A 22,283-nucleotide genomic window follows, 5' to 3' on the forward strand; every position below is an offset into this window, starting at 1 on the left:
ACGCTCTCTACACAATGTGAGTTGACTTCATCATTTATAATATATCGTCGAGTCGTCTCTTTGATGTTAAAGTGCTGCAGCAACATGTCGACTAAAACATGACTAACAGGTTAAAAACTGTGACTTCAGCTCACGAGACTAATAATGAATCTGAAGTGAACACTGGTGCACGCTCGCTCGTGCTTCTGTGTGTTGCAGGTGATATGTGGGAGTATATTTGAAGTGCTGTGGTCCATCATCCAGCCGGGCACATCGTTTGGCATCAGCGTGCTCAGAGCTCTCAGGTTATTGAGGATCTTCAAAGTGACGAAGTGAGTCGTCTGTTTGGACTTAGGTGCATCATTCTCCGAGTCATTACAGAGACATGAATTAAACCCTCTCGACGGTCTGTTTCCCCATCAGGTACTGGGCGTCTTTGCGTAACCTCGTCGTCTCTCTGCTCAACTCCATGAAGTCCATCATCAGCTTGCTCTTCCTGCTCTTCCTCTTCATCGTCGTCTTCGCCCTGTTGGGCATGCAGCTCTTCGGAGGACAGTCAGTGTTCCTTTACCTCTCTCTCTCTCTCTCTCTCTCCTTCCTTTCTTATAGACCTCGTTTGATTTCCCTTTAAGAGATTGGTTTCTGTTAATTGCTAACTCATTTTTTTATATATAATGATTTTCTCTTCTCTTTTTTTCCCCCTGTCTGCCTCTCTCATTCGATTTGTTTTCCCCTGCCAGGTTTAATTTTGAAAAAGGCACTCCTTCGACCAACTTTGATACCTTCCCGGCAGCAATAATGACAGTGTTCCAGGTGAGCGGAGGACACGATGTAAAGAGGGAGGGAGGGGGGGCTGGATTAGGACTAAGCGATTAAAAGACTAAAGAGGATTTGCACGCGAGGAAGTGATAAAACATGTCCAACGATTCTTTTGAATTCTTCAATGTCATTAGTGTTATCTTGCTAAGGCTCTTCTCCTATGTTCCAGGTGTGTGTGTGTGTGTGTGTGTGTGTGTGTGTGTGTTATATACAAGTGTGTATTTGTATCCTCACTTCAGTTGAGTCTGACCTCGTCTGAATACTTTGATGTGTGTGTTCGTGTGCTAGATCCTGACGGGTGAGGACTGGAACATGGTGATGTACGACGGCATCAAATCTCAGGGCGGAGTCAACAAGGGCATGGCCTTCTCTATCTTCTTCATCGTGCTCACACTCTTCGGCAACTGTATCCCATGGCAACGGAAATTCAATACACAAAATACTGAAAATAAACACTTGTGCAGGAAGTTTCACCGTCCAATCAGTGAGCTGTGTCGTGACTTAGATGTTAGACTGCAGTACCCGTTTTAAACACTAGGTGTCAGACATATATGTTGCTCCTTTAAATATTGGATCAGGATGCAGTTTGTTTACCAGAATTACAGCTCATATTCTCGTGTTATCGTGACGTGGATGATATATTTGAATGACCTTGGATGTTTTGTCATCCCTCCAAGATTTCAATCTTTCAAGAATTAAAAGTTAACCAAGTGTTCCAGCCAAATTTATTAGACTTTTACTGCTCCTACACACTGGATCTCCTTTAACTCCGTGTTCAGACACTTTGCTGAATGTGTTCTTGGCTATCGCTGTGGACAATTTGGCCAATGCACAGGAGCTGACCAAGGTACAGTACGCACTGTTTTCACTCAGAATCTCAGTCCAATTTCTTGTCTAAATTCTCAAAACGAGTTATGCTCCTTATGGAGGGTTCTTCTCCTTATCTCCACTTTAACCTCTTTTCCATCTTTCCCGTCTCACACACTCATTGTTCTTGATTTCCTTTCTTTCCCCTCTCTGTCTCTCTGTGTCTGCAGGACGAACAGGAGGAAGAGGAGGCTGCCAGTCAGAAGATCGCCCTGCAGAAGGCCAAGGAGGTGGCTGAAGTCAGCCCGCTGTCCGCTGCAAACCTCTCCATCGCAGCGTGAGTATCCGCACTTTCATTTCACTTCAAACCCCGTCCTGAACATTTTAAGAAACATGTTGACACAAATCGTCGGGGGAAGTCACAGAATACTGACATGGGCAGATATAAACCTAAAGAACGCTGCTTTACTTTGGTAACCATAGCAACTGTTGTTGGGCTACTTCCAAACTTTCGCCTGGGCCAAATCTTTTTAGTGCATCGCAGGGAAGTTCTGACTTTAATTTAGTTACCAAACATGGTTTGAAGGCGCTGAAGGAGTGACTTTAAAGATCCATGTCGTGGTCCGGGAAGGACAGCTCTACCGTCTTTCCTGCGTGGATCTGTAGCGTGTCGCTTGAAGTGATGTCACTGTGATGTCAGAGTGTGCACATGACTCTCGGCTGCGTATTAAAGGCCCTGTAGGTCATTCAGTAAAGGTTTGACAGCTAGCCGCTAACATTAGCCGGCATCGCTAGCATCAGACATCGATCACATTTTAAATGATTTAAACACGTTTTTTTTTAAATGATTTGGAGATGTGCTCAAACACTCTGCTGTGTCTCTGCACTTACTCTCTCACTGAGGCCAAGTCCTCAAAAAGATCAAATCACTTAACTTGGAATTAAACTCCATCAAATCTCCAGGTATTGTTTCAAAAGGAATGGAGCCCGGCGACGAGGGTTTTCTTTTCCTACCTAGTAACAGTAACCAAGGAGGGTGGGGCTTGACAAAGGGTCCGTTCTCATAACAGTAGTTAAATGCACACATTTAGTGTCACAACACATCATTATATAAAACACTTAAAACATAATATTGAATTGGATGGATAGGAATTCATCCAGTCTTTATATTCATATGTTAAGCTGGACTTCTGTTCTCTCCTGGTGTATCTTTGTCCCGTTCTACTGTGTGTATTTAAACACATGTATAAACACACACACACACACACACACACACACACACACACACACAAAAGCCAGTGTTGGACTGGTCTGGTCGAGCCCTCCTCCGGTCAGGATAGTCCTTGTCTTTGATCTCTTCTCTCTGTATACACACAGGGGTCGATCCTTTCACTCCCGCTAAAGTTCACACACACACACACACACACACACACACACACACACACACACACACACACACACCACCCCTACAAAGCCTCAGCAGGTGGGCCAGAGGTTGCTCAGAAACACCACACCACCCACACCGATCTGACCTTTAGCACTTTGATACATCAGCCTCTGTCCACTTCACATCACACACATATTATTACACACATACTTTATTAGTTCTCACACACACACACACACACACACACACACACACACACACACACACACACACAGTGTCAGAGCTTACAAGCTCTTTATTTTTGTTCTTTGTATTGTTGTTTGTGAATATGCTGTGTGTTCTGTGCATCACTGTTCTGCGAGCATTCCTATCAGTGTCTCAGTTAACTTTACTTTATTCTGGAGTCTTATTACGGTTGATTATGTATCATTAAACTATGCACATGTATCTGTGTGTGTGTGTGTGTGTGTGTGTGTGTGTGTATGAGAGAGGGAGAGAGAGAAGACTGATTCAAGAAGGACTGCACAGCTTTTACGCCAGTCACACCTGTGCAAATCTAATTCACAAAACTCCACAAAGATTTAAACGCACCTATACCTGCACTAAAAATCAATCATCAATCAGCGTCTCTGTGTACCGGCGTTGTTTGCATATTTAAATGAGCCGTTATGCATTTAAAGTAAAAAAAAAAAAAAGTCCTATTTTTTTCTGTGCAAATCGACCTCACTGCAAAAAGTGATCCGCGCTGATTAATTAAACATCTGAGAACTTTCTGTGCTTGCTTGTGCCTGAAAAGAATCAGCAGTGTTCACATCAGCCTGAGACGATAGCAGGAGCAAATAATGCACAATTTCTGGATCAGGCTGTGTGTGTTTGTGCAGGTAAAAATAATGTCACATACTAAACCAGAATCTTAAAGTATTACAAAGGTTGTTTGATAGAAACACAATAAAAAAAAGAAAAGTTGTGTGCCCGCAGTGTGCGTTTCACGAACCCTCCGTGTCTGCTGCAGAAATATGGAAAAACTTTCAATGGAGATTTTCTAAGCAGGGATTTTAAACTTTGGGACGTCAGTGGAGCGTGAAGAATCTCTTGAGAAGATACGCGAGGGTTGTTCTAGCAGGAAAAGCTGCATAAACCCACGCAAGATCTCAGGGACTAAAATGACACAAGCATAGAGCCCTGAAACATCCACACACACTTAGCATGAGTTAGCATGAGGCTAACGTTTAGGGGGTTAATCCACTTTGGAGTAGTCTGTCAGTATGAGTGTGACAGATTTTTAGTTAGTTCAGATTCACACACAGGATCATTCTTTCATCGGGAGGAAAAGCTTTTGCAGTTGTGTTACATGTTATTTTCAAAGGAATATAAAAGAGGAGACGGGGAGAGTAGGGACACACGAGGAGACGCTCATCGAACGTGAAGCGACAGCGAGAACATTTCAAGTTCAACCTTTGATTAAAGGTTTTGTACAGCAGACGACCAAATGACACCAGAAAGATATTGTAAGAGAAGAAAGGAGTGATGAGGAGGACGGAGCGGCGCTGGTCACGACTGATGCAAGAAAGATGAAATATGTGAGAGTGAGAGGAGTGTGAGACAGATCTGTGATTGTTTCAGATTTACGGATGCGATGTTTCTGCGGCCTCGTGAGAGTGTGTGTTTTCTGTGTGTTTTCTGTCTGTGTAAAGGGTTGCATTCCAAAATGCTGAACAAAAAACGTTGACGTTCCTTCTTTAGTTTTGTTTTTTCCGTATCATGATTTTATATCTCTGTAACTTCAGCCTTTTAAATTGACCTTCGTATTTGATTTGAATCGAGACCATTTTTTTTCGAGGGATAGCTGATTTTTTTTTTTTTGGGCCCATTTTGGAATGAAATCCTCCTTCTGTTCTTTCGTGCCATCTCACTCACCAGCTGTTTCCCTCCTCAGCAACAAAGTACACAGTGAGTGTCACAACGCTACCGACCCCTTTCTGGACTGGTATTTATTTATTTGTTTATTCATTTCTGATTCCCTTCTTTTTTATTGACTTTCAACCATTCCTCGCTTTCCTCCGTGTTTTTTAGAGCAGCCTCCTCTCCTCCTCCCTTTCCTCCTTTCTTTTCTTGATGAACCACATAACTGGCTTTCTTCAGCTTTTTTCTTTTTCTTTTTCCTTTTGTGTTGGCTTCTGTTGAACAAGTTGTTTTCTGTTGCCTGCACTTCGCAGTACGGCTGTTGGTTGACCACTGGCCTTTAGAAGAGAAGAGAGTTGAGAAGATTTGTTTCTGCACCAAGTCGCAAAAAAACTAGCACAGCAAAAACCTCATTATTGGATCAAGGCAACATGAACATCACATCTCTGATGTTTTGTTTGGATCTAGTCGTCTTTTTGTCCTGCTCATTGAAAGAGAGAAATTCTCAGGATATTTATTTGATAAGACAGACGTGAAAAAACTCCCCCACGCTGTCCGACTTCTTAAAGTCGACGCTTTACTTCAGTTTGGGAAGTTCAGATTGAATGTAGCTTATCACAACAAACTCTGACCCGCCCCTTTGTTATCTTCTATTCTGTGTCCCCTCATGGTTTACCAAAGATGGGCCGCCCTGCCCGGCGCTTTGGCAAGCCGTGTAGACACCCACAACCTCGCTTAGTTGAGCTGCCTTGCTCTATAGGTCCGGCCAATTGACCCTTTTGATGTGTGTGGTCCCCAGTGTGTCTTTCTGTCCTGGCTATTTTATGTACTTATACTTTTGATGTTTCGTTTTTTTACATCTTTTTTCATGGCTCTCTGTGTTTCTCTGCAAAGCGAGACGTGTCTCTAAGCGAGTCTTTAATGCCGTCCTGTCCTGTCTCTCCACCCTGCTTCCCCTTTTGCAGTAAGGAGCAGCAGAAGAACAACAACAAGGGGATCAATAAGTCTGTGTGGGAACAACGCACCAAGGAGCTGAGGAGGCAGACTCTGGTGTCGAGCCGCGAGGCGCTGTACAACGAGCTGGACACCGACGACCGCTGGAAGGCAAGGACAGGGAGGGAGGAGCAAAACAACGTAAAGGACAAGGCAACAAAGGCCGCTAGACTTGTGCTATCAGTGTACACAAGTGATGGCAGAGATCATGATGATTCCTTTTATTATTTGTGGATTGAAAAACATTATTAGGCCTAAACTAAAGTTGGAAAAAATCCCATTTTTGTTCGCTTAGAAATCCTGGACGTGTCATCTTTTAACTCCCGCCCTCTTCTCCCTCCCTCTCTCTCTGTCCTCTCCTCGCAGGTGAACTTCGCACGTCAAGTCCGTCCGGACATGAAGACCCACCTTGATCGACCCTTGGTCGTTGATCCACATGAGAACCGCAACAACAACACCAATAAGACAACGGCGAACAGTTCTGACCTCTACAGCCAGCAGCATCCCGCCGACGAGCTCCAGAGACAAACACGCCTCCACGAACACGGCGGCCAAGTCGTCGGGGGCGGTGGCGGTGGCTCGTGTCCAGCCAGGCCTCCGATGGAGCGTGGGGAGTCCACGGAGAGCAGGCGGAGCCGCAAGGGAGAGCACCACCATCATTCCTCTCACGTCCGCTTAGACGCCACGGTGATCCCCGGGCCGGGGTCGGAGGAGAGGCCGTCCAGGCGCCATCACCACACCCGGAGCGGCAACAGAGGAGGAGGCCAGTCGGAGCACAGGAAGCCCAGGGCGCATCGAAAAAGCGCAGAGGAAGGCGAGGATGGCGGCGGAGGAGCAGGGAGAACGGGGAGACATAAGAGCCGAGGGGTGGACGGAGGTGGAGAAGGAGGAGAGCAGGAAGGAGCCGGAGACGGCGGTGAGAGGAGGACGAGAAGAAGCCGCCATGGCAACCAAACGGAGGGCGAGGGGAAGAGGATGTGCTCACACAGAAGGAAGTAAGTCTGTCGAATGAGGCACATACAGTTCTTTTGATTTCATCCGATCAGCATTTCTGGGTCTCATCTCATATTTGATTTTTTTTTTTTTCCCACTTTTCAGGGAATGCAGCGTTCCGAACCTCTCGACCACGCGACCGATCCAAAAGAGCCTGACCCGGCAGGACAGCCAGTACAGCGAGGACATGGACAACCTCATGAACACCAAGCTGGTCTCCGGCTCCACCCCGCCCGGGGAAGCTTACCCTCCTGTCTCCAATCACACGGCGGGCCCCGGCTTTGGATCGGCCCTCCACCTCGCTAACAGCGGCACTCACGGCAGTTTGGTCACTTTAGACAGCTACGGGAGCATCGCTCATCACCGTGCCAACAGCGTCATCAGGCTGCCCCACCTCGACTACACAGCTGTAGACATGCCAATATTTCCATCTACAAACGCCAAACTGCAGGGTGAGATTCTGTCTCCTTCCAGAACCCCCGCGGGCCGTCGTACCCCTTCTCTGGTTCTGTGCTCCTCGGGCCTCTCGTGCCGCCGGGTTAGCTTAGCGTTAGCCGTCTGGAGGAGCGCTTGAAAGTTTCTGCCTCGGTGCATGTTGTTGTGTCTATTTGGTCCTGGCTGCTTTAGGAGAAACGTGTTAGCCTTTGATTAGCTGTTTTTTAGCAGCGCTAACACGCGGGTTAAGACCCGTTTCCACCTTGCGGTCCAGGTCAGTTCGGTTCAGAACCCTTTCATTGACGTTTCAACCATAAAAAGTTGGGAATGGTACCAAAATAATGGATCCGTACCATCCTGGTTTTTTGGTCCCCTTCTGTTGGGAGACATTAAAACTGGCCATTTTTCATCACAGTTATGATTTCAGCTGATTTTTGTGGATGCTTTATAAAAACCCTCGTCTTTGATATCAGACACTCACACACACACACACTCTGTCTCCTCTTCTCTGTCCAGTCAATAAGAACGCCAACACGGAGCCTCTGCCAGCGAAGGAGGACAAGGACGACGACGATGACGAGAAGGGAGGAGAAGGAGGACCCCGGCCCATGCCTCCCTTCAGCTCCATGTTCATCCTGTCCACCACTAACCCGTTAGTGTTTGGGGGGCGGGGGGCGGGGGGGTGTTAGGGGGGCTCTCACCTACATGAAATGAATCCACATGGACGTAGCCAGCCGTGTGTTTGTTGATGATGAAGGAGAAGTCATGCTGTCTGTGTCTGCTCCCAGGTTTCGGCGGGCGTGTCACTACATCTGCACCCTGCGTTACTTTGAGATGTGCATCCTGCTGGTCATTGCTATGAGCAGTATCGCGCTGGCGGCTGAGGACCCCGTGTGGCCGGAATCGCCTCGCAACAATGTGAGAGAGTCCACAGAAACAAAGCAATGCTGGAGTTGGAAGAACTGTTGACGTGCTTATTTTTTGTAGCATCTCTCCATGAGAAACGTGAAGTACGACTTCAAACCGTGCCCTCCTTCTGCTGCAGGTTCTGCGTTATTTCGACTACGTGTTCACGGGAGTGTTCACGTTTGAGATGCTCATTAAGGTAAGGCCACGCTGGGAACCGCACGTCGACGACCTCTCATAGGAGTGTGGAGAAAACCCCGCCCAAAGGAGGATTACAAACCTGTCATGGCAGCCCCCCTTTTTTTTGATCGCCCTCCTCTTCTCATAACCGTCTTCTCCTCTCTGTCCGACAGATGGTAGATCTGGGGTTGGTCCTGCACCAGGGCTCTTATTTCCGGGACTTGTGGAACATCCTTGACTTTATAGTGGTTAGTGGTGCTCTGGTGGCCTTCGCCTTCACGTAAGTCCTCCCTCCTGCCTCCTCCCTCTGTCCTCTCCTCTCCTTCCCTCCTTCTTGTGTCTCCTTCTCTCCTGCCCATCTTCTGCCTCACTGGCACCTTGGAGTATAACATTTCCTGCTTGTGGCTCGATCCAGGCCCGTTCTATCTTATTTCCTCTCCTCTCTGACTTCTGTCTCTCTTCGCTTACAAATGGCCAATCCTCTGCAGTTGGCCATTTATTCTGCCTTCTCTCTCTCTCTCTCTGAACTATTCTCACTCAGACCCGCCATTTCTAAGCACCTCCACCAAACCCCCAATGCTCCAAGACGTTTAAAAAAAAGAAATCGTTTTCCAAGCATCCCCCTTCCTCCCCTTCGGTCCCTCCCCCCTGTGAGAGGTGAGGACCACCCTTTGCACCTGTAACCCTTTAGTGCCCAGGGCGTTCTAGAGTTAAAGACCCAGTCCTGGTCGTCCTGAGCTGGCTCACAAAAAAACAAACAAACAAACTCCACAGCGTCGTCCACGGCCAAGCAGGTACTATAAACTCTTAATCTGCATGACTGTGAGGATACCGAACGGTGGAGCCTGAATAGCTGGGTTTTTATCGCCGTGATCGGGAAACAAAGCATGAAAGGTGAAGTTTGCTTTCATGCTTTTTGCATGGTAGAGAAAATAAAATAAATTGAAGCATTAACTGTGTAACCTCAGACGTAGCTTTTGCACGTGATCTGCAGAAATATAAGAGTGTGCTTGATCCTGTTTCATGACTTATAAGTGAAATGAGTATGTACAGGTAGCCGACGTAAAGGGGACCTCTTGTACATGCAGGAGATTTAAATGTATATAGCTATGCATGGATTTAAAAACAAATGTTAATGGGAAGAATTTGGAGCACATATGATCATCAGATCCTGTTTTTTATTTAAATCCTAAGAAGAAGCTGCAGCACAGACACAACGGTAGCTGAAGGTTTAGATTGGAGGTCTCTCCTTTAAAGACTGCGAGTGGACGTGGATGCATCTTTATCGGAGGTTTAATGTCTCCGTCACGTGCTCGATGGAGACCAAAATAAATAGCAGGACATCTTCTTTTTCCCAATTTTAATAACTACTGCTACTTAGCAGAGCGGCAGAATGAAGATATCCGATAGAGGAAGTCTCATGTTTGCAGGTGCTCCAGGGTTCTAGTGGAGGCGGGGCTTCGTTTCTCTCTGAATCATTTCTGTGTGTGTGTTTTTCTTAAACTCTTTTCAAGTTGTCTTTGTGTTTCACATGAACCTGTGTGTTTGTGTCTCGGTGTTTATATCTGTGTGCTTCTCTCCCTAACCCTGTGTCCTCTGACCTCTCTGTCACACTCGACCTTTCAAAAGACTTCACTGTCAGATGTATAATATGCAGGATGTGCGAAGTGAGCGTGAAACGACTGAACAGCAAAACCACAGAGAGTCCGTCAGAAAGCATGCATCCATATAAACATGTAATATATGTGTGTGAATGTATCAGATGTTTGTGACTGTATGGTCGACCTTCCTCTGCCGTGACGAGCGCCGACGTATTTCTGCACATGCAGGATCGACTGTTGGAGCCGCGGTACAGACGTCGCGCCGCTTTCACTCTAACTTACGTACGACGCGACGTCAGCGATCCCTCAAGGCAGCCCGGACCCTTTTCAAACAGACACTCGTGGTTATCGACGTTCGATGATCTTTGCGTCGGTGTTCCTTTTGTTCATCTCTCGCCGTTTCTGATAATCCGCACTCGTCAACAGAGCTGTCAATCATGGCATTTTAAACTGTTTTATAGCATTGAATAACTCGATTAAACTTCAACGACGTGATAAGGACGAAGTGTTGTGACGTAACCGGGTTTGAGAACGTGCATTTTAAATGTATACTTTGACCAATTACCCATCTGTTAACATGGAGGAGGCGGGGTTTATGATGTGTTCCTCTGCTGTCCTTTCCTCAAACAGTCCGTGATGTTCACTTAAACATGAAGTCATTTAAAACCAGCAACATCGTATTTTACTACGATGGAGGTTAACAACAACGATGGCCTCAAAACAACAACAACAAAAAAGAGAGACTACCACACATCGAGATTGTGCCTTAATTCAATATGTGGAAATCAAACAGCAATCCAGATCGGCTCAGCTGTCTCGTTGGAGATGATTATCGCTCCTTTAATCCCATCAGTCTGGACTGAAGGGCTGCTGGTGTCTTGTGCCACCGTCCTGCACGTTTCTGCAGCCGCTCAGAGTTTTGTAGTCCAGACCGGCTCCTGATGCAGAGACATCCGGCTCAGTCCGGTCCGCTTAAAGGGAAATATATTATCACTCTATTTGCTTTTAAACAGCTTTGGAAAAGGAGCTGATATGTTGACATGTTTATCTTTGCATTCGGAGCAGTCGTCTCGTTTGTCCCCGTCTCTGAAGAAGAAGTTTTAGCTCCATATCACAAACCAGCGACATTTAAAAAAAAAAACGTACACGCTGCTCTCGTCTGGCTTTTTGTCTGGAGTGAACGTGTGTGTTGATGTGCACGTGTGTGTTAGAGTCAACATCAGTGTTCTTTGGTTAGGAGGCCCTCTCTTCTCTCTCTCTCTCTTCCACCCTCGTGGGTGCTTTCCTTCAAAATTCCTCCTTTTTCCGTGTCCCATTCTGTTTCCTTTTCCCACCCTTTGTCTTTTTTTGTCTCTCTCTCTCTCTCTCTCTCTCTCTCTCCCTCGCTGTCTCTCACCCCTTTTCTCATATCTCCGTTTGGACCACCACCAACAGCGGCGGCGGGTAAAGTTCTCACTCTTCCTCCTCCTCATTTTTCTCCCTCTGCACCCTCAGCGCCTGTTCTTCTGATCACACGTGTTCTTCCTCTTCATCCGTCCGTCCTCACAGTCGACTTCTGTACTCGTCTGTTCTTCCTCCTTGTTGTTCATTGTTCACCATGGAACAGCTCGGACTCAAACGCAGCAGAACCTCAGGTTCAGCTGCAGCAGGTCCACAAAGGAAGCGCAGAGATGCCTGTTTTTCCTCTTCTTTTTTTTTACCGCTAATCACAACTCGATGTAAGAAAAATAGCATCAGCATAGTGAGTGTGTTCATAGACACAACACACACCCGTACCATGAAGTCTGCACACACACACTACCACCAGCAGACTAACATCTGGTCTAACATCTGGGAGACAGAAGCACCAGCATACACACACAGCTGCCTTCTGGCCTGAGGAGAGACGTTTGACCTTTGTCTCTGCATGCCGATCTTCACTCTGGAGATGTTTCAAAGAAAAGAGAAGAACAGGAAGTTTATGACATGAATCTGTTTGTTTATTATATAAAAGGTTCTGTGACGCTGAAACATCTGTGAGGTTTTCTTTTCTTTTTTTAAGTGAATATGAAGGAATTCTCTTTTTTTAGGTAACTAGTGTCGTCTCTTTTAAATCACATGAAATAGTGTAGTGTTGTTTTTAGTGCTGAGTTCGCTCTTTGCAACTGATTTTTTTTTAAAATTTTAACGTTCTTCCAACGACGGTGGCCGACAAGTGCAGAAGCTCAGCAAAAAGCCGAAAATATTTACATTGAGAAAAATGTGCAGCATAGTCAAAAAAAAATCTGAAACGAGCGCAGACAACGTGCTGCAAATACATAAACGATGCGATGTCTAAAACACACGCAGTCGTATAAATTAGCATCTTTTCTGAACATGCTAATGTTGGCGTTTACGCTCAACGTCAAGCTAACCGCGTCCGACACGCGCACCGAGAAAAGGACGGAGGTTTGGCTCCGCAGATGCCCTTTGTCTTTTCCAACATGGTGTACAAAGACAAGACCAGATTCCATGTGGTTTGAACAATGCTGTGAAACCAGCTTATCCTCGGTTTTACTTCAGAGTCGATGGAGTCAGACCGGTTGAGTCATAACAAGAGAGAGTTTGTGGCTTTTACCAACTTTACTCACACGGCGACAGAAGCCGAATTGTGACCTCCGCATGTTTCACCATTAAGAGAATCCAGTAGGAACCATGTCTGAGCTAACGGCAGGTCATGGCTTCTGTAAGTCAGCTGCTAACATGCGGAGCTGTTAAGACTAAACTCTCTCTGCAAATGCCTCCATCACGTAAAAATGCTGCTTTAAAAAGGAGAAATATTGCAGCATGGAAAGCAAGGTTTCAATGCAGCATGGATATATTTCACCATTAGCTTGGCATGTGCAAGCCAAGGCTTTAAACATCCCTTTAAAGCATTGAAATACACTGCAAAGTAAAACACGAGTGTATTTACGAGATAGCATTCAGACAGGAATGACGTCAGCTATTCCTGTGATGTAGCACATGACTTTAGCATGCAGATACAATGCTAACCTCACGCCAAGAGAAAAGGCTAATCAACGTTAGCACTGCTGCATGTGTTGTTGTTTTTTTAACCCAGACGAAGTTACTCACCTTGAGTTAACTCGGACACAAATACCATCAAGAAGCGGCTGCTCACTGCCATGTTGGGATCGAGCGGACTGAGCCTGTCATACCTGCCTGCACCTGTCGACTCTGTCTGACTGTGTGTGTGTGTGTGTGTCCACATGCAGGGGGAGCAGCAAAGGAAAAGACATCAGCACGATCAAGTCTCTGCGAGTACTGCGGGTGTTACGACCTCTGAAGACCATCAAACGTCTTCCAAAACTCAAGGTGTGTAAGCGGGCGGCGTCCAACGTGTACCTGCAGATTGATCAACAGATCCCGTGTGTTTCTGTGGTGGAGTAACCAACCATGTTGTCCTCACTCGCTCCTCAGGCCGTGTTCGACTGCGTGGTGAATTCTCTGAAGAACGTACTCAACATCCTGATCGTCTACTTGCTCTTCATGTTCATCTTCGCCGTGGTGGCCGTGCAGCTCTTTAAAGGACGTTTCTTTTACTGCACTGACGAGTCCAAAGAGTTTGAGCGCGATTGCAGGTCAGGAAATACCCCGCGTTGTTTTTGTTTTGTTCACCCTGAAAGTGTCCTGGTCGTCTCGTTTACATGGACGTGTGTTTTCAGAGGCGAGTATCTGGAATACGAGCGTGATAACGAAGTGAAGGCGCTGAAGCGGGAGTGGAAGAAGTACGATTTCCACTACGACAACGTGGCTTGGGCCCTCCTCACCCTCTTCACCGTGTCTACTGGAGAGGGGTGGCCGCAGTGAGTCCACGTGAACACGCTCATTCACATGCAGCACACGGCTTCATGGCGTCCCGTAACACGCCCTCTCTCTCTCTCCCCCCTCCCTCCCAGGGTGCTGAAGCATTCGGTGGATGCGACCTATGAGAACCAGGGCCCGAGCCCGGGGTACCGGATGGAAATGTCCATCTTTTACGTGGTGTACTTCGTGGTCTTCCCCTTCTTCTTCGTCAACATTTTCGTGGCTCTCATCATCATCACCTTCCAGGAACAAGGGGACAAGATGATGGAGGACTACAGCTTGGAGAAAAACGAGGTGAGCGAGGAGCCGCCGGATGTTGAAGAGACGACAGACGGACGAGAGCGATCTAACCCTTTTGTTCTTCTGCAGAGAGCCTGTATAGACTTCGCCATCAACGCCAGGCCTCTGACGCGCCACATGCCTCAGAACAAGCTCAGCTTCCAGTACAAGATGTGGGAGTTTGTGGTTTCGCCGCCATTCGAGTATACAATCATGGCGATGATCGCGCTCAACACCGTCGTGCTGATGATGAAGGTAACATGTGAAACCTGTGTGTGTGTGTGTGTGTGTGTGTGTGTGTGTGTGTGTGTGTGTGTGTGTGTGTGTGTGTGCACGTGAAGTCATTTATTTAATGAACGTGATGCTTAAATGAATATGTGTGACTCTCCACTCTGTGTGTGTGTGTGTGTGTGTGTGTGTGTGTGTGTGTGTGTGTGTGTGTGTGTGTGTGTGTGTGTGTGTGTGTGTGTGTGTGTGTGTGTGTGTGTGTGTGTGTGTGTGTGTGTGTGTGTGTGTGTGTGTGTGTGTGTGTGTAGTATGACGGAGCTTCTGAGACCTATGAAGCTGTGTTAGCCAACCTGAACATCGTGTTTACGTCCCTCTTCTCCATGGAGTGTGTACTCAAGATCATCGCCTTCGGAGTTCTGGTGAGTCTTTCTACGTGTGTATGTGTGTGTGTGTGTGTGTTTGCTTGTTTGTGTGTGTGTGTGTGTGTGTGTGTGTGTGTGTGTGTGTGTGTGTGTGTGTGTGTGTTTACCGCTCTGCCACAGCTTTCTCTCAACACTCTTCCACAAACAAACTCCATAAACCTTTTTGACCCATTAAAACATCGCCTGCTAGTTTTCCGGGGGGGGTGGGGGGCGGCGTGAGACGTTTGAGTGGGCGGTCTCGTCTCACTACGTCACGAGGAAATAACCCACGAGGAGACAGAAGTTGCAGTAAAGTGTGCGGCCAACAGAGGAGGGGATAAAGAGTAATGCTGCGATTAGACACGAGCAGGCTGAATGACAGATGACAGACAGAGGGAGGAGATTATGCAGGACGGGATTTGAACCTGCAGAATCAAACACACAAAACACACACACACACACACACACACACACACACACACACACACACACACTCTCCACTTGTCTAATGCACACTTTGGCTGCAGGCGATCTGTAGGAGAGCGAAGCAAAGCAGACGACTTTAAAATCACGTTTCTCTCTGTGTGAACGCCGACGTGCAGCAAATGAACGAGCGAGCGCTCGCGTCAGATTTCAAGCCGCAGAAGTTGGCGAGCTTTTTGATGACGGAGACGTACGGCGTGTGATATTTGATGGCCGCTCTGCTGTGCTGATGCAGTACAGGTTGTCCCGAGCTCGTCTGCTGGCACAGATTCAAACACAGCGCCGCCGATTCTTCTCTCTCATTTTACCTTCTTCACTGTCTTCCCATTCTCTTCTCCTCTCCGCTCTCCTTCCTTTTCACAGAATTATTTTAAAGATGCCTGGAACATATTCGACTGTGTGACAGTTCTGGGCAGCATCACTGACATCCTGGTTACAGAGCTCGGGGTGAGTAGCTGAATCTCAAACATGAATATTTCTGCATTTGTCCTGAGGAGTGAAAACTGAACAGACCAGACATGGTGCTGTATTAACAAAGTTCATAAAGTCGGTAATTAAGAGGAAAGTGATGCACGTCTGTCTCGCTGTGTGCAGACGTACAGCAGGCCGGACGTGCAGCTTAAAGAGAGCCCGAGTGAGAGTTGATCTGGCGTTGCTCAGTCATGCATGATCATCTCCTGAAAGTCTTATATAAATGTCCCCGCTGGTGGGACGAGGAGAGAGCAGACAGCCAGGCACGAAGCAGGGCTCTGCACAGCTTCTGCAGGCATCTCGTTAGCCAATCAAATCATCCGATACCGTCTCAGGAGTCCGAGCATCTTTTACCAGTTCCAGTTTGTGCCTGGAGCGTCCGTCGGACAGTCGAGTAAAGAAACAGGCGGCCGTGGGCTCATCGTAACATCGAAGCTGAGTCATTGGTTCGCGAGAATCAACAAAATAAAACACTGACCTCCCTCCATCTGAAGCGTCTCTTTAACCTGCGATGAACAAAGGGCAGAACCTCAGGTCATTTATCTGCTTTAATGCTGTGACATTTATCTGATGAGAACGATGCTTCCCTGTATGCTGGATCTAAAGAGAGAGGAGAACTTTATTTAAAAATTCTGATAAAGATTCAGAGCGGGTAAATATGCACAGTGTGGGCCAGGACTTTTACACATGCACCTCCTGAATGTTCATACTGATGACAGGATGCACGTGTTTGTTAACTTAGAGATAATGTCTGCACGTCGGGTGAATTCACCAGGTCAGAATTTGCTCATTTCTTCCTGAAGAAACTTTTAAAGAGTTTCAGGCGAACTCGTGTGCAAAATATGTTTCTGGACGTCCTCGGAGTTAAAGAGTTAAAGTTTAAAATAAAGTCAAAGATGTCTGCTCTGTGATCGATTAGTTTTGCCTGGTGTTCACTCCCCAGCCTTAAACTGATGCTCCTGTCTGACTCTCTTTAATATTTCACTGAGTGCTCTGCCTCAATATTGGAACAGAATCATGTTTTATTCCCCTGAAAGTCAGCAGCACTGTGCTGCACTCATCTTGCTGTACTGTGTGTGATTCTGTGATAACGTTGATTTCTTTCTTGTTTTTTATCTTTTTACATGCTTCCTTTAAATCGTCCACAAACTTAACGATGATCTTCTGTAATCTACTTCCCCTCTACCCCCTTCTCCACCCACCCCCTCCTCCTCCTCCTCCTCCTCCTACTCCCCCCCCCCCATCAACTACTACTTCCTGTGATTCCGCCCAATCAAAATGCACTATGAATCCTCTGTGTCCACCCATGACAACCGGCTTGGTCAATCTCTCTGGTTGTTCTTCAAACCAACCAAAAATCCAAAAATTTGCCGCTATAAACCATATGTCTGCAACATCCACATGTAGATGGTTTGTAATTTTTTGGAGATCTTATTTTACTGCATCTGCATCCCAGCCGATGTTAGAGCATGTTTTGCACCTGAACCCCCCTGAACACTGAGTCCACCTCTCCACCAGTCACTGTAACATGTCGGGTATCGTGCTCCTCACTTTGCAACATGAAATGCTCGGTTTTGCGTTATCCTAGTTTTGCGTGTAGGTTGCATCGATGTGACGGTGAACTGAGCGCAGCTGTTTTAATGAAGGTTAACCTCTGCTGGTCCACCTGCAGAATCAGCCCCTTTTTAAAGTCCTGTACTGGATGACTTTATGCCTCTATAACAGGAAGTCATCTGAGTACTGGGATGTCATGGTTTTCAACTGGTGGGTCATGAATTGGATTATCGTGGGTCGCAGAAAAAGAAGTGTGGCACAAAATCTATGATGTGCTTTTATTTTGAAAGTGTAGTAGAGTTGGGTTTTTTTTCTTGCAGTGAAATTCAAATATGAAAATAAATACAAAACAAAAAGTCAGTATGCTGCTGACACGTGTGTTCGACGTCGAAGGCGCTCTCTTTAAATGCATCATGCTCTCTGTAGTTGTGCTGCTTACGGGTCATCAGGATGGACGCTCTTCATGTGAGCGCTCCTGAGTGCACAGCCCGCACTTTCCTCCAGGTGGACGCGAAGCCTTGATGCATCAGTGCTTCAACTCGTCACTTTGTAACGTTCCCCCAACACAGGTCGAGACTGAACATCCTTTACATGGAACAAACGCTCAGATTGTAAAGTGTTGCTTTGTACCATCTGGATCAGAAACCCCCCCCCCCCCCCCCCCCGTTAAGATTTACACACACACACGTCGTATGCTTCTCCATAAACAGTGACTAGTGGAGTGAATCCAAAGCTTTGCCCCCCCGGCAAAGAGAACAAGTGATGCATGCTGCCCCTCGCATGTCTTTGGCTGGAACACTTTGTTTTCACAACACACACACACACACACACACACACACACACACACACACACACACACACACACACACACACTGTAGTGTAGATGAGACCTGCATGTGCCTGCTGCCAGTCCCTTCAAGGCTCACTTCAGCTGCGTCCTTCTCTTCTTACTGTGGTTCATGGTTGAAGAACTCGTAGTCATTAACAGGATTAGCATGCTAATTTATTAGCTAACACAAACGTTAAAATGCCACACACACATATATAAATATCTATATATCAGAAACCACAGTATATATATATCTATATATGTAGATATATATACTGTGTGTCTTGGCTTAAACTTCCAACGTCACACTGATGAGACAAATCAGGAAGTAACGACCTTAATTAGTCCTTCAACCACCTTCTCTACTGGGCTGTGACATCATCACCACCGGGTGTCTCCTATTGGATGGTGCATCAGCTGCCATTAGTTGGACTGGTTTTTTTTTTTGCCTTGTGCACATCTGCATGCTCGTGGGTTTGCTTCCAGGTTTGCATATTCTTGCCTTGAGAGAATTAGTGCATTTGGTTGTCCTTCCAAGGAAACGTCCCTGCACTTTAACGACTCACCATTCCTCCCACGATTTACTACTCCGTAACCCGATTGGATGAAACTAGTTAGATTTGGATGATATCCCCCGTCCCTCCCCCTCCCTTGTGTTGTTTGGTTTTGCCTAATTTACCTGACATGAAAAGCTTGTTGGAGCCTTGCTGATTTGAGTTTGGTTTGCTTTGACTTGTTTGGCTCCTGATCCTTTGATTTGTCTTGAGTTTGAATTTCCCTCAGTTTGATTTGGATTCTTTTTTCCTTGATTGTTTGAGGTGAATATTTTTGCACTCTTTGCATCACGACTAACCAGTCTCTCCCTTTATCCCCAATCCATCCACCCTCCTCCTTGCATCTCTCTCTCTCTTGTTCTCTCTCTCTGTCTTATCTGCTGCTATGTTCTGGCTGTACTGTAGAATAATTTCATCAACCTAAGTTTCCTGAGGCTGTTCAGGGCGGCTCGTCTCATCAAGCTGCTGAGGCAGGGAGAAACCATCCGCATCTTGCTCTGGACCTTTGTTCAGTCCTTCAAGGTTCAAACCCAATTATACCGCACAACTCACACCCAGATCTTCTGCATTGATATTCCAAGAAGGAAGAGAAAAACTCATATCCAGTCAATGCACACGTTTATGATGAGCTGCGCTCTCAAGATGTCACAAAGCAAAAACACCAAACCATGAATGTGTCTCCTCCTCAGGCGCTGCCTTATGTCTGCCTCCTCATCGCCATGCTGTTCTTCATCTACGCCATCATTGGGATGCAGGTGGGTGAGACCTAAGAGCGGCTCCAGTCCTTTCGGGATGAACTGAATATCTTTTATAGGATAATGATGATGAGGAGGAGGAGGATGAGGAGGATGAGGTAGATAAGGGGATGAGGATGATGGTAATCCTCAGGAGGATTTTCTGCAGAAACAGGATCCCAGTGTGAGAGTTAATGACGATAAATGGTTTTAAAAAGTCGTCGGCGATGAGGAAGGCCGGCAGGGTCGAGTGTTAACGGAGCGATTGTGTTCAACAGCTGTTCGGGAATATCAAACTTGAAAAGGAGGAAGATAGTGCCATCAACCAGCACAACAACTTCCAGACCTTCGTAGAGGCTCTCATGCTTCTCTTCAGGTATGCGTTTGTGTGTGTGTGTGTGTGTGTGTTGTTTTATTTATTGTCTTGCAGATTTTCACCATTCATCCTCCAAATCCTTCCTTTTTTTTCCCTCGTCTGTTTTAGGAGTGCAACCGGGGAGGCGTGGCATGAAATCATGCTGGCGTGTCTGGGGGGTAAGAACTGTGACGAGCTGTCAGGGAACACGGATCCAGAGTGCGGCAGCCAGTTCGCCTACCTCTACTTTGTCTCCTTCATCTTCTTCTGTTCCTTCCTGGTGAGTTCAGGCTGCAGAGTGCATCGCTCCACATCTGCACCGTGTCGCTGTCCTGGCTTTTTAATTTTGTATACGTGTGTGTGTGTGTGTGTGTGTGTGTGTGTGTGTGTGTGTGTGTGTGTGTAGATGCTGAATCTGTTTGTAGCCGTCATCATGGACAACTTTGAGTACCTGACGAGAGATTCATCCATTCTGGGACCTCACCACCTGGATGAGTATGTCAGGATATGGGCCGAGTATGATCCTGCAGCCTGGTGAGTGGTCACGTGCACGCCCCTCAGGTGCACGTAGACACACACACACACACACACACAGATAACGCAAACATGAGATCGACGTGTTTTAAAGAGTGTAGAAACAGAAACACGATTAAAAACAGTGACCTTCTGATCCTTCTCAAACGAGAGAGCTGTAACAGATCCAGGATATAACCTCATGAGGCATCTGGTGATCTCGCTCTCTGAACACCGTACAACCCCTCCCTCCCTCCCCCCTCCTCTCCCTCCTCAAACACCTCCCAGCCCTTTCCAAATCCAAACGTCCCCCTCTGGAATCTGCATACTGCTGAAAACGTCTACGCTCCAAACAAAGCTCCCCGTGCTGCAGCTCTGTAGACGTGCTGCCTTCCATGGTATCTGTATTCCAGTGCCTGTGTGTCGCCCTCGTGCTGTCCTGTAGACTGCACATGGACTGCTCTAACCATGGCAAGAACAACAACTCAGATCCAATATAAAGAAAGGACAGATAATTCTTCTGCTGGTGACTTCATCCAGCGTGCATGTTTGTATAAACATCCGACCTATCACAGCTGTGAGGGTCCAGATGGAAAGTAACCAATCAGGTCCCTGATCATAGTCGACCCCTGGCGTGCACCGGCCTGCACGTTTCACTGAGATCAGAGAGTTTAGATGATGCAGAGGATACGACCATGAAGCTACAACTGAGGGAGTCGAGGGGGGGGACAGGTGACATCCCATAATAGTCATGTTTGATGATGTGTGTGTGTGTGGGGGGGGGGGGGGCGTGGCTTTTTAACGTTTACACGGAGCCCTGATGACGAATCTCGCTCGCTTTCCAGACTTACCAACCCTGCCTTTCATTTTTTTATTTTTTAAAATTTTTTGACCCTCGAAATCAAACGATATTTTTCAAAGAGCTTTAAAATGTTTCCCCCCCCCCCGGACGTACGAACACTGACAGCACCGCGTCTCAACAAAGGGAGCAGCAACGTCAGCTGACACCGAACACGTATTTAAGAGGGAGGGGAAGGACGCACTACAAGCAGCTATTAAGGGAGGCACTGTTTACAAAGCACATGCTTTCCTCCTCTGTTTGCAATGCTTTAATTACACACAGCCGGTCAGGGGTCGGACTGCAGAGAGCGAGCGAGCGAGAGAGAGAGAGAGTCGAACTAAACTTACCTCCACACACTTACAATAAACACATTGAGTATTTTCCGATGCTGTGTATTTGTCAATCTTGTGTTCTTCCTCCCAATGTTTTTTCTCTTCTCTCTGGATCTGTTTGTGTTTTTTCTGTGTGTGTGTGTGTGTGTGTGTGTGTGTGTGTGTGTGTTTCTTAACTCCCCTGTATTCTTCTTGCAGCGGGCGAATTCATTATAAGGACATGTACAGTTTATTGCGAGTTATCGACCCGCCTCTCGGCTTAGGCAAGAAATGCCCTCATAGGGTGGCCTGCAAGGTTTGACTTCCATCCAAACAAAAATCTCTCAACCACACTTGCTAGCCACAGCATTCGGGAATGGAATGAATGCCGCTTTATTTATCGTTTTATTTTTTCATTTCAATTTTACAACCATTTTTCGACCTGCATTCTGAACTGCTGAGAGAATGTGCGGGACAATGCAGACACCCAGAGACGCATGTGAAATGCACTCAGTGAAATGGGGCGGGGGGGGGGGGGGGGGGGGGGTCCACTTTAAGAAGTTTGAACACTGTATTGAGTTTTCTTTTCTTTTGCTTGCTGTGGAGCCGTGGCTATAATGCAGCAAGCTACGGTTGCCCACTGTAGTGTTGCATTGTTCTCGGTTTTTGGGGGTTGGGGGAAAGACAGAAACTGCATTGACTCCCCTTCCTCCTCCTCCTCCTCCTCCTCCTCCTCCTTCCCGTCCCTCCTCGCCCGGGCAGGTCAAGCTCTGCCACATATACACACATCTTCTTTTTTTTTTCTTCCTGCTGCAGAGTTTTGATATTAAAAGGGAACATTTAATCCTTATTTTCCTCTTGTTGTCTCCCCCTCCTTCTCTCATTTACGCTCCCTCTCTTTTA

The 22,283-nt window shown here is 46.8% G+C and overlaps 1 protein-coding gene across 8 annotated transcripts in view; it reads left to right on the top strand.

Annotated features, from left to right (window-relative positions):
* cacna1aa (calcium channel, voltage-dependent, P/Q type, alpha 1A subunit, a) overlaps positions 1 to 22,283 on the top strand; it is a 61,173-nt gene that overhangs the window by 34,242 nt on the left and 4,648 nt on the right. For 2 of the 8 annotated variants that reach the window (XM_079365977.1, XM_079365981.1), the window contains exons 13-38: positions 199 to 311; positions 403 to 534; positions 720 to 792; positions 1,087 to 1,204; positions 1,578 to 1,645; positions 1,836 to 1,942; positions 4,929 to 4,979; positions 5,860 to 6,028; positions 6,254 to 6,882; positions 6,986 to 7,332; positions 7,832 to 7,967; positions 8,104 to 8,233; positions 8,361 to 8,420; positions 8,575 to 8,681; positions 13,236 to 13,335; positions 13,441 to 13,601; positions 13,686 to 13,826; positions 13,920 to 14,121; positions 14,197 to 14,361; positions 14,643 to 14,753; positions 15,582 to 15,665; positions 19,032 to 19,148; positions 19,316 to 19,381; positions 19,639 to 19,736; positions 19,845 to 19,995; positions 20,122 to 20,249. In XM_079365977.1, the coding sequence (XP_079222103.1) occupies positions 199 to 311; positions 403 to 534; positions 720 to 792; positions 1,087 to 1,204; positions 1,578 to 1,645; positions 1,836 to 1,942; positions 4,929 to 4,979; positions 5,860 to 6,028; positions 6,254 to 6,882; positions 6,986 to 7,332; positions 7,832 to 7,967; positions 8,104 to 8,233; positions 8,361 to 8,420; positions 8,575 to 8,681; positions 13,236 to 13,335; positions 13,441 to 13,601; positions 13,686 to 13,826; positions 13,920 to 14,121; positions 14,197 to 14,361; positions 14,643 to 14,753; positions 15,582 to 15,665; positions 19,032 to 19,148; positions 19,316 to 19,381; positions 19,639 to 19,736; positions 19,845 to 19,995; positions 20,122 to 20,249 (3,764 nt within the window). Of the gene's footprint in view, positions 1 to 198; positions 312 to 402; positions 535 to 719; positions 793 to 1,086; positions 1,205 to 1,577; positions 1,646 to 1,835; positions 1,943 to 4,928; positions 4,980 to 5,859; positions 6,029 to 6,253; positions 6,883 to 6,985; positions 7,333 to 7,831; positions 7,968 to 8,103; positions 8,234 to 8,360; positions 8,421 to 8,574; positions 8,682 to 13,235; positions 13,336 to 13,440; positions 13,602 to 13,685; positions 13,827 to 13,919; positions 14,122 to 14,196; positions 14,414 to 14,447; positions 14,498 to 14,642; positions 14,754 to 15,581; positions 15,666 to 19,031; positions 19,149 to 19,315; positions 19,382 to 19,638; positions 19,737 to 19,844; positions 19,996 to 20,121; positions 20,250 to 21,599; positions 21,697 to 22,283 lie in introns of those variants that run through there. The other 6 variants (XM_079365976.1, XM_079365978.1, XM_079365979.1 and 3 more) reach the window with 6 other exon arrangements.

Source organism: Symphodus melops (genome assembly GCF_947650265.1).
Source record: "Symphodus melops genome assembly, chromosome: 17".
In the NCBI taxonomy this organism is placed as follows: Eukaryota; Metazoa; Chordata; class Actinopteri; order Labriformes; family Labridae; genus Symphodus; species Symphodus melops.